We start from the raw sequence: 11905 nt of genomic DNA, 5'->3' as shown, positions 1-11905 counted from the left end.
TCTCTCTGTCTCTCACTCCCCCTCCCTCTCTCCCTCTCTCCCTCTCTCTCTCTATCTCTCACTCCCCCTCCCTCTCTCTCTCTCTTCAGCCTCTCTCTCTCCCCCCTCACTCCCTCTCTCTCTCCCTCCCTCTCCCTCTCTCTCTGTCTCTCACTCCCCCTCCCTCTCTCCCTCTCTCTCTCTCTCTGTCTCTCACTCCCCCTCCCTCTCTCCCTCTCTCCCTCTCTCTCTCCCTGTCTCTCACTCCCCCTCCCTCTCTCCCTCTCTCTCTCTCTCTTCAGCCTCTCTCTCTCCCCCCTCACTCCCTCTCTCTCTCCCTCCCTCTCCCTCGCTCTCTGTCTCTCACTCCCCCTCCCTCTCTCCCTCTCTCTCTCTCTGTCTCTCACTCCACCTCCCTCGCTCCCTCTCTCTCTCTCTCTCTCTCTGTCTCTCACTCCCCCTCCCTCTCTCTCTCTCTCTCTCTCCCCCCTCACTCCCTCTCTCTCTCCCTCCCTCTCCCTCTCTCTCTGTCTCTCACTCCCCCTCCCCCTCTCCCTCTCTCTCTCTCTGTCTCTCACTCCCTCTCCCTCTCTCTCTCTCCCTGTCTCTCACTCCCCCTCCCTCTCTCCCTCTCTCTCTCTCTCTTCAGCCTCTCTCTCTCCCCCCTCACTCCCTCTCTCTCTCCCTCCCTCTCCCTCTCTCTCTGTCTCTCACTCCCCCTCCCTCTCTCCCTCTCTCTCTCTCTCTCTCTCTGTCTCTCACTTCCCCTCCCTCTCTCCCTCTCTCTCTCTGTCTCTCTCTCTCTCTGTCTCTCACTCCCCCTCCCTCTCTCCCTCTCTCTCTCTCTCCCTCCCTCTCCCTCTGTCTCTCACTCCCCCTTCCTCTCTCCCTCTCTCTCCCTCTCTGTCTCTCACTCCCCCTCCCTCTCTCCCTCTCTCCCTCTGTCTCTCACTCCCCCTCCCTCTCTCCCTCTCTCTCTCTCTGTCTCTCACTCCCCCTCCCTCTCTCCCTCTCTCTCTGTCTCTCACTCCCTCTCTCCCTCTCTCTCTCTGTCTCTCACCCCCCCTCCCTCTCTCCCTCTCTCTCTTTCTGTCTCTCACTCCCCCTCCCTCTCTCCCTCTCTCTCCCTCTCTCTCTCTCTCTTCCCCCTCCCTCCCTCTCTCCCTCCCTCCCTCTCTCTCTCTCTCTCTCCCTCCCTCCTGCTGCTCTGGTGTGGAGCATGCTGGGCTCTGCTGGTTGCCATGGCAGCAGTGTTTACTCAGAGCAGAGTGTTTTATTGGCTCTCTGCTCTCTGTGACTCCAGCAGCACATAAATACATCACAACAAACAAACAAACAAACAAACAAACAAACAAACTGCTGGAGGAAGAGGAGGAGGGCTACAGATAAGATCTATGATGTCACCACTGAAAACATCTCCAGAGTGGTGTGTGTGTACGCATCTGTGCGTGTGTGTGTGTGTGTCCACAGACTCATGCCAGGTTTCGATCTCACTCACCTTCCTCAGCAAAAAGCCCCTCTGAAAACAAACCAACCACTGTTCTGTCCACACACACACACACACACACACACACACATGAACACACATACACTCACACACACACACACACACACACACATTAACCCACACGTGTTAGTTTATTGTATTCAGATCTTCGTGTTTCATTTGTCCGTTTCCAGTCGCATCTCGTTTGCTGCATAAAACAGCACAGCCCCAAGGGGGCCGAGTTTCACATGGCAGCGTTCCATATAACATGTTTACATTTCATCCACTGCCCCCTGCTTTTCCAGATCTCTGTCACTCACCTCTCTGTGGGAGGGGCTTAAGCTAACTTTGTCTGTGTGAACATAAAGACTGACTCAGTGTGCACGGAGAGGCCAGGTGAAGGGAGGGAGACGTTCCTGAGGTGTGTGGAGGCGCTGAGGCTGAGGGTCGTCGCCGCGGGTGACGACAAAGCCAGACCCCCATTCCACTCCGACGCTCTGAGGCCTCAGCTCATCTCACAGCAGCGTCACGAGGGGGCGGAGCTCACAGCAGCGTCACGAGGGGGCGGAGCTCACAGCAGCGTCACGAGGGGGCGGAGCTCACAGCAGCGTGTGATACAGCAGGCTAGCGAGGCGAGGAGGTGCAGAGGAGGAACAGGTTGTGCTCTGGGGCCCCTGGGAGCTCATGGAGCTGCAGGCTGGATGGATCCATGTCAGGCTGCTGTGATTCTCTCTCTCTCTCTCTTCACCTCCTTATTCTCCTCCATTAATCTGAGAACTTCATTAACGCCTGACGGCTTCAGAACCGCGAGAGAGAAACAAGGAATGACAGCAAAAAGAAGAAGAGGACAGCAAATGACTCTCTCTCTCCCCCCTCCCTCTCTCTCCCCCCTCTCCCTCTCTCTCTCCCCCCTCTCTCTCTCTCTCTCTCCCCCCTCACTCTCTCTCTCCCCCCCTCTCTCTCTCTTTCTCTCCCCCCTCCCCCTCTCTCCCCCCCTCTCTCCCCTCTCTCTCTCTCTCTCCCCTCTCTCTCTCTCTCTCTCTCTCTCCCCCTTTCTCTCTCTCTCTCTCTCTCCCCTCTCTCTCTCTCTCTCTCCCCCTCTCTCTCTCTCTCTCTCCCCTCTCTCTCTCTCTCCCCCCTCCTTCTCTCTCTCTCTCTCTCCCCCCTCTCTCTCTCTCTCTCTCTCCCCTCTCTCTCTCTCTCTCTCTCTCCCCCCTCCTTCTCTCTCTCTCTCTCTCCCCCCTTCTCTCTCTCTGTTATTCCAGGCAAACATTTGTAGTGTAGAAATATTTACATGTTTTATTTACATGATAACATGTTAGCATGATAACAGGACGACAGGCTGAGTCTAAGCTAATGAATGCTAACAATGATGAAGAAGAGTGAATGAGAGGAAACGTGACTGAAGTTAGTAAAGATGAAGGAGGCGTTAGCAGTGTTAGCCTCATCATGCTAATGACCAAATTAGGCTTCAAGCGTCCACAAAGTCTGCATCACCATGGAAACCACCTAATACTGATGCGAGAGGGACAGTAGAGACTGTTAGCCTCTGTGTAGCATGTAGCATTAAGCTAGCATGCTGCTTCACACAGACACACACTCTTTTCTTCTGTTTAAGTTTCATCCTCTGGTGTTCTCACACACGTGCAGTCGCTGCGTTCAGGTGCATTCAGGTGCGTTCAGGTGCATTCAGGTGCGTTCAGGTGCGTCATACAGAACAGTCATCCTCTGGGGAACACGCATGACTCTACCACCCCAAAGAACATGTCATCATCAGACTCAGACTCAGTTACATCACATCAGGCTGAAGCGCTACCGTGCACATGAGTGACACACACAGACCAGCGACATCATCACTTTGTATCGTTTCACAGAGAAGATCAAACCTTTTCATTGAAATCTATAGAACATATATAAAGATATAAATCCATCTGTGTTTACAGGAACACTAATGCACCCTGTGGCCAACGTGGGTCACTGCACCTCCTAGACTCCCCACCAACTAAAGAAGAATAAACAAACATCAGAACTGAAAACAACCACAGAGAGTGAGAACCTGAAGGTGACAGAGAGCGACAGAGAGTGACAGAGAGTGATGTATCAATAAATAGTGGCGCTTTGACACGCGTGACCAGGCTAAGATAAGACAGACGCCATATTTAAAAACGTCTCTGTTGAAAAGTGTCTGTTGGCATCGATCCACAGTTTCTAACCAAAGTGATTTAAAAACACTGTGAGTACAAAAATACAAACTATCAGGACACAAACTATGAAAGAGTCTGTAAATACTGCGAGCTACATACAGAGATGTTAGCGTGTCCCTCATGAGGCCGGGAGCCCGAGGCAGAGGGGGGACAGAGACCACATCAGATGGCACAGTCGTCCTGAGAGGCGGGGCTGAAGGCGGAGCTCCGCAGGGTGTCCAGGCAGTTGACCAGGATGAGCGTCCCCGTCAGGTGCTTCCAGCGTTTGGTGATGGGGTTCTTCATCTTGTCCAGGCCCATGTGCAGCTCCTGGATCACGTCCCTGTAGCTGTCCCCGATCTGAGCCGCCCACGTGACCAGAAAGTCGTACGCCGGCTTCCACATGGCCTGTGGACAAATCAGGACAGAGCAAACCACGCATGAGTTACACGCCTGGGGGCGGAGCCTAAAGACTACACATGCCAGAGATCTGCTGGCATACACAGCTTCACTTCCTGTGTCATCTTCATGTTTCAGGCACATCAGAGACATGATGACAGGAGTTGGGACCCTACTTCCTGTCTAACTGAGCACACATACCTCACTGTCCACCACTCCGTTCCTGTCGCGGTGCGGAGCCTCGTAAGCGTCCATCTGCTGGCGAGAAACTTTGGCGAGCCTCTCAGCGAGTTCCCTCCACCGGCCGGCCACTTCCACCGCCGTAGTCAGCAGGACAAAGTCCATGACGAGCCGAGCCACCAGACCCTGACAGTCCATCTTCAGCAGAGCCTGAGACAACGAGGACAGAGGCTCAGGTTAGTGTTCTAATGATTCCTGGGCAGAACCAGAGAAGAGTGGGAGCTGAAGTGGCTGAACCGCTATGACATCACATGTGGGTGTGGCTTATTGCATCTTGCGCTGGTAAACCAATAAGAGAAGACCTCGTCCCCAGCTGGTTTTGTCCCCAGCTAGATTCCAGAGGGACGCATCACGGTGGAGGAGCTCTGTAGAGCCTTCAGCAGAGCATCCAGCTCCTCCTCCCCAGACAATAGAGCTTCAGAGGGGCAGAGCAGTAACCAGAGTCTGCGCTCCTCTGGTCCAGGCTGCTAGAAACCAGCAGAACCTTCCCAGTAAAGGTCAAAGGTCACATGGACATAAACACTAAACCCTAAAGGAAACTTCTTGTAAGCACATCTGAGCTGAAGTTAGACTCTTATCCATGTTTGACTTTAGTTTCTGCTGAAGGTCAGACTGAAGCTCAGTGCTCAGATCCCAGCAGCCTGGATGTTTGCTCTTCTTTCTCCTCAGGATCTCCACAGGTCATGGAACCCTCCTGCTGCCTGTCAGGATGTGGTCTGCATGGTGGATATTTGATCTCTGAGCTCTTATCTGCTTCTCTCCCAGGCTGCTGAAGCTTGATAAGCACATTCCTGCTCCCTTTCCTCCTTCATATCCTGTCATTCCACACATTCCTCACCACTCCACAGCAACTCAAACCCTTTAAGAGCTTTAAGTTCACCACACAACCAGAGGGGCCTGGCCTGGATCTGGACCTGGATCTGGATCTGGATCTGGTCCACATGTTACAGGAACCCCACAGTAAAACATCGACTGTAGAACAACTACACCTCTTTCTGAGGCTTCAGATGGACAGACGGAAGGTGATTGGTGCAGCAGGAGACACTCTGATTGGCTGCTGAGGCTCCTTTGTTTGGCCTCATGCTGACTCTTTGTGTTGACCAGCACCTGTTTCCTCAGGAAAACAGGAAACCCCCGCCAAAATAAGGAGGATCACTTCCTGTCTCAGCTCTGGTTTAAGTCTAGAACCTGATCCAGTCTGCTGGATCACAGAGCTCCAGGGATTCCTCACTGAAACCAGGCCGGACAGGAAGCTGAAGACCGCACCTTCTTTCTTCTGCAGCCATAAGCAGTGTGTTTGAGCCGACCTGCTCTCTCTCGTGCTCTCTCTCTCTCTCTCTCTCCCTCCCAATTCCTCTCTCTTTCTCTCCCCCTCCCTCACTCCCCTCTCTCCCCTTCCCCCTCTTTCTCTCCCTTCCCCCTCACTCTCTCTATCAAACAATGCCCCACTTCAATCTACACTTCATTATTTCTCCAATCCATCCTCATTTTCCGTCTCATCTTCACCTTCCTCCTCCCGTTTCCACAGACTGCACAGCTTCATCATACATAAACTCTGACATGATGGCAGCAGATTCAGCACACACACACACACACACACACACACACACACACACACACACACACACACACACACACACACACACACACACACACACACACACACACACACACACACACACACACACACACACACACACACACACACACACACACACAGTATATCCCCGTTCTCTCACTTCTACTCCCATTCTGATTTGGATGGACAGATCAGACATCAGAGGATCAGGTTCAGGCTCTGGTCTAAGGGAGCAGAAGGTCTGGGTCTCATCTGTTTCTGACCCTTTGCCCTTTGTGTGAACTTCCTCCCTTCTCATTACATTACGATCATTTGGCAGACGCTTTTATCCAAAGCGACTTACATTACATTATATTACCACCCTTCGCAGAGGGGGGAGCACTTGAGGGTTCGGTGGGGCACCTCGGGACTAGGACCTAGGGACTCGAACCGGCAACCCTCCGGTTCTTAAGCGGAAGCTCTACCCACTCGACTACTGCCTCCCTTCTCCTCACGCTGCTGCTTGATCGCGTCTCAGGAGACGCGAGAGAGCCGGAGATCTGGGCTCAAAACAGGAAAAGACAGCGCAGCACAGAAATCACACATGATCACGCCGCTCGTCCTCAGGGGTCAGGGGTCACGCTCTCACTCCCAGGGAACTACCTCATATATTTATACAACTGTGCAGCCTTGGTGGAGGTCTGACGGCTTTCTGAGGAGGTGGCCCTCACTCTCATGTCTGCTGTGGATTCATCTCCACAGAGGTTTGGGCTCACGAGGAGCAGGAGGTGCTGTGGAGCAGAGGCGCCTCCAGGTCCAAAACTGAAGCTTATGTTTAGCTTCTAAACAATGAGACAGGAAACATCTGCAGACCTGTGACACACACACACACACACACACACACACACACACACACACACACACACACACACACATACATAGACACACACACACACACACACACACGTAGGGAGAAATGCAGCCTGTGCACACGACGTAATACGATGGTAGCTGATAATACTGATAGCTACTATAGCATAGAGATCCACAACAACATACAGAGGGTTCATACTGACAGTAAGAACCATAGCAGCCAATCAGAGCTCTGGCTCATTTGCATATTGTCGACGCCCACCCAAACAGCTCGCTGTGTGAAATGAAAACCAAAGGGAGCCACGCTAACACGCTAACACGCTAACAGGGCTCCTTTAGTGTGTGTTGGGATTGTTTCTCTGGAGTCCAGCTGAGCTCTAACGTGTAATCAGGCGGCTGTAAACGGCACTTAGGCCATTTATAGAGCAGAGAAGTGAAGCAGCATGGGAAAGAACAGAGGCTCAGGTAAACACAGCGTTACCGTACCAACCCAGCACCAGGCTCAGCATGCAGAAGGAAAGAAGAAGCAGATCAAAGAGCCGGGGTCTGACAAAGAGCCCCCTTTGTGTTCCACACACACACACACACACACACACACACTGTAACCCAGAGCCAAATGTCACAAACTCTTTCCTTCTAGAATGAAGTTGTTTTTTCATGCTGATCACATGTTCTGATCACATGTTCTGATCACATGTTCTGATCACATGTTCTGGTCGTTTCAGATGCAGGACAGAATTAAATAAAAGATAAACTGATTTTTAGACTCTAGAAACTTCTCAGGCTGTTCATGTTAACAGAGTGGTGCCAAGAGTACAGGTGGAACAGGATGTTCCTCATGGAGACTCCCATACACTGTGTGTGTGTGTGTGTGTGTGTGTGTGCTCCTCTGTGTGCTGCTCTCTCAGTGGCGTTTGGACCTTGCAGCATTATTCCACTTCCCTCCCCACAGAGTGAAGATGCTGAGCTGCAGCCTGAAGCAGTTGGTGGTAAATATACGACCTGAACTGCTCAGATGTTAAAGTAGCTACTTTAACACACACACACACACACACACACACACACACACACACACGGCCCAGCTCAGGTCTGCAGTCCAGGGGCTTCCTGCTTTTACAGGTCAGTACCACCTAGGCAGTAGCTCAGTTAGTAGAGCTTCTGCTTGGGAACCGGAGGGTTGCCGGTTCGAGTCCCTGCTGAAGGTGCCCCTGAGCAAGGCACTGAATCCTCAATTGCTCCCCCCTCTGTAATGGGTGGTAATGTAATGTAAGTCGCTTTGGATAAAAGCGTCTGCTAAATGATCGTAATGAAATGTAATGTTGTTCACATGATCACACCTGGGGCAGACTGAGGGTCATAGATCATGGCTGTGCGTGTGCGTGTGCTGAGTTTCTGGTTTCACTTACGGTCAGCAGTTCTTTCTGGAAGGACTTGCGCTCCTTGCTGTCTGCATTGTTGCAGTCTTCCTTCAGCTTCTCCAGCACAGACGCCACTCTCTCAGGCTCGCTGTCCAGCTCAGCACGGCAGAAGTGCGTCAGGGGGAGGTTGACGTAACCTAAGGCGTCTGCAAAAGCTCGCCAGTTCCCGATATTCTCCATCAGTATGGTTCTCACCGAGGCGTAGATGTACGTGAGGAACTTGCAGGGTTTCAGTATCTGCTCCAGTAACAGCGGGGTGGTGAGTTCAGGCCCAGTGAAGTAGATGGGCTTTACTTTGCCAACCACTAGAACGTTCTTAGCATGGACGAATCCCATCCTGCCCTGATAATATCCAATGTACCATTCTTTGGTCCACAGCTGGCCCTTCAGCTTGATCTTCTCCTCACTCAAGAGGGCCACAAAGTCGCCTTTTTTATACTCAAGCAAATACAAATTTTTTGTTTGTCGGATAACAGTTTTGATCAGTTTTCCAAACTTCAAGTTGTTTATTCTCCTGTCCTGGAAAAGTGGATACTTTGTGGTGATGGCGAGAGGAGACAGTACGATCTTTCCCACCTCCTTCTTCTTCAGGAAACGCCTCTGCACTGACGTCTTTGGACCTGCTTTGGGGAGCGCTGTTGGTGTCTGGACACAAAACTGGGCCAGGATACAATCTTGGTCATCTTTGACCTGCATCCTTAACGTGAAATCAGAAACGTCCTCAGTGTTACGTGAAGTGATGACGTAGACGAGTCTGCTGACTTTGCCCAGTTTGACCTGGAAGCCCCGGACCACTCTGGCCTGCTCGCTGGCCTTCACCTCATAGTTGGCCATATTGGAGTAAACGCCAACTCGGAGGTCCTGAGGTCTGGACAGGACAAACTGGTGTTTACCCCAAAGATGGAGGACCGCGGGAGGAGCGGACTGCATCTGCTTTCCTACCTCGTTCACCAGTAACGACTTTGGAGCACAGTCATGGCCAAAGATGGCCACCACTGTTTTGAAAGAGGGGTGGATGTGTTTGGGACCGTACACACCTAAGGTGATCTTCTTCACCACATTCTCCCAAACTGTGGAATCTGCAGATACGGACTGCGACTGAGCCACAACACAAACATAGATGCACGGTTCAAGGTTATCCAGGCACACCTGGATTGCGTCCCCGTACATGTATGCCTGAGGAATAGGAGTGTAGGGGCCTTCTTTACAGTCACTCCTCACACACACAACTTCAGTTGTCTCCCTACTCTCCATTTTCACCACCACTGACACCTTCATCTCCAGAGTTATGGTGGTTTTGGTCTCCATGTTGCTGAGTTTGATCTCCACCACAGGGCCAACGGTGGTGCATCTGTCATTGTTCAGTTCCAGTGGTGGATCTAGCAGAGCTTTTATAGAGATCTGCTGGCTGTCCCCAGGGGCCACGTGGCCCTCAGGTATGTGAATGCTGATGCTGGTGTCCGGAAGCTGCACGGCCCCCCCAGAGCTGTCCAGCCGACAAACGATGCTGGTCTCTACAGGCTGGGTTTGGCCCCAGCCTGGGCTCTGACCCAGCGAGTCCAAGTCGTGGCAGGACCTGGCCAGTTTGCGGTGAGAGAGCCAAGCTGTCCTGAAATCCTCTCTGCTCTGGAACTGCTCTGGTGCTGGAGCTTTCAGGCCTCCAAAGAAACCAATGGAACCCTGAGGGGCATCTGACTGAGCCTGAAGGATGGACAGCTCGGACAGACTGTAGGATCGCTTACTTCTGAAAAAAGGATTGTCCCTGCGTAGCGTCTGACCCACGCCTGCACTGGGACTGACAGGGTTCAAGTCGAAACTGCCGTAACCGTTCACGTCGGCAGTGCTGCCGGCGGAGTCGGGCAGCGATGGAGCAAAGGAGTCAAACAGAAGGAGGTCTACTGATTTCTCGTTGCTGTTCTGGTCGAGTGAACTCTGAGGACCCCCACCAAGGAAAGGGTTTGTAGAGGTATGGGTTGCTGTAAAAGGATTTCCGTTTGGGAAGGTGGTTGGCTTCAGAATCATTCCTGCCCACTCCCCTAGCAGGTCCATTTCTTTGGCCGCCTCTTCGTTACAATCTCCAACAGTGTCAATCATCCCACTGTCGCTGAAGGAGGAGGAGTCTCTATAGTTGATGGGCTGGACATAGGCTGCAGGAATGTAACCCATCTCTGTGTTGTTGTGGGCGTACCACCACTCTCCTCCTGATGAGTCCAGAACATACAGATGATCCCCTTTGGAGAACTTCAGTGTGGTAAAGCTGGATGGACAGTAGTCCTTAATGGCAACAACTTCCCTGGCAGTGCCGAAGGAGGCGGTGGCATCGAGGCGTAAGGCACTGGGAGAAGGCACTGCAAGAAAAAAGAAACATGACATCAATAATAATTTACTGCAACGTCTACCTGTCATTTATCAGCTACACTATGAACTTTGAACTTCTATACAACAAGACCTACAACACCTCCTCCAGGGCACATAGAACCTCCTGATAGATCCTAGAACGTTCTACTGAACCTTTAAAAAATCCTCTAGTACATTAAAAAACTCAGTCATTCTTTAAAAATCCACCAATCCTCTCCTGAAGCAGCTTTGCCTCCTCAAGGATTTATGGAATCTCTTGACCATATTTATGGCTTCTAAGACCATAAACAACCGTGTCTGGGACCCAGAGAGCCTCCTGATAGACCCAAGAACAGGACTTTCCATCCGGGTCCTAACTCAGCCCCAATCCAAATCCTTTTCTATCCTTCTATTTAGAAGTATAGAAAACAACATCTATTGAATCTAAGCATTCCTATTGGCCACAGAGTCTCACAACCAACCCCAGAACCTCCTCAAGCACCACAACCTTCATAAGGACCTGCAGTACAAATCCCACATACAGCCTCTTGAAGGATCCTTAAAAAAAAAAACCCTTAAGGACCCAAGGACCAACCACCTTAAAAACTGCAGTGTAAAAAAAACAAACCTTGACTAGACAGGACAGGTTTATCTTGGAGAATCTGGACAAATAAGGGGGAGAGAGAAGAAAAGAAGAGGAGAAACCCTGACAGGTTCTGGCCTGAGTGTGTCTAACCTGTGCAGGTGCTTCATCAGCATGCTGTAACATGTTGTGGGCATTAAGGACAAATGAAGCTTTTTGCAGTTTAGAACCTGCATGCGTTTGGACACTCAAAGTAAAAAATGTGCTCTTCTCAATGTTAGCAGCTGACCTTTGACATCAGTGAGACTGGCCTCTGACACTGCCTCGCCCAGGTCTATGAGGGTCCCCTCAGACTTGCAACGAGGGAGCGAAGTGTTGTTACTGGTTGTCGCTCTGATCCGATGAGCCGCCATCGTCCCTGCGGCTCTCCTGCGGTTCCTTCAGCTGGTGGCAGAATCAGATGTCAGCAACCCCCCATGATCTCTGAAACACACAAACATGCAGACTGTCTCACTGACTGAGCCTCAGGCGCTCTGCAGAGTTTGGATCTGCACCAAAACAAGCAGAAAGCAGAGCAGGGGGAGAGCAAGAAATATGCTCTCACATCAGCACGATTCCTTCTTTCACTGGAGTGTTCTGGCTGCCTGACATGCAGATGTCTGCGTGTCGTATATCAGGGGGCGGCTAGTACCTTCGGCCACGGGCCAGATTTTGTCAGCACTGTTGACTGATCGTGGAGCTAAAGGGAACCTATAAGCCCGTTACACAGAAGAGCTCAGGTCCGGATTTCTGCTATTGTCCATGACTTTGGAGTTTTTTGGACATTGTGTATCTGCTGTAGGTTGTCTC

General features: G+C 51.5%; 1 protein-coding gene across 2 annotated transcripts in view; it reads right to left on the bottom strand.

Moving 5' to 3' along the window:
• Positions 1–2692: 2692 nt before the first annotated feature.
• Positions 2693–11905, bottom strand: part of LOC142990083 (SH3 domain-binding protein 4) — a 13981-nt gene continuing 4768 nt past the window's right edge. The window contains exons 2-5 of one of the 2 annotated variants that reach the window (XM_076139820.1): positions 11346–11539; positions 8125–10484; positions 4249–4437; positions 2693–4056 (exon numbers count right to left, since the gene is read on the bottom strand). In XM_076139820.1, coding sequence (XP_075995935.1) covers positions 3832–4056; positions 4249–4437; positions 8125–10484; positions 11346–11469 — 2898 coding nt within the window. In that variant the 5' untranslated portion in view covers positions 11470–11539 and the 3' untranslated portion in view covers positions 2693–3831. The remainder of the gene's footprint in view (positions 4057–4248; positions 4438–8124; positions 10485–11345; positions 11540–11905) is intronic. The other variant, XM_076139821.1, reaches the window with a different exon arrangement.

Source organism: Genypterus blacodes, unplaced genomic scaffold (assembly GCF_046128005.1).
Source record: "Genypterus blacodes isolate CSIRO-AG114 ecotype Tasmania unplaced genomic scaffold, CSIRO-AGI_Gbla_v1 ptg000459l_1, whole genome shotgun sequence".
Classification (NCBI taxonomy): Eukaryota; Metazoa; Chordata; class Actinopteri; order Ophidiiformes; family Ophidiidae; genus Genypterus; species Genypterus blacodes.
Note: the sequence above shows the minus strand (reverse complement) of the source record. Positions and strands in the feature narration are given on the sequence as shown.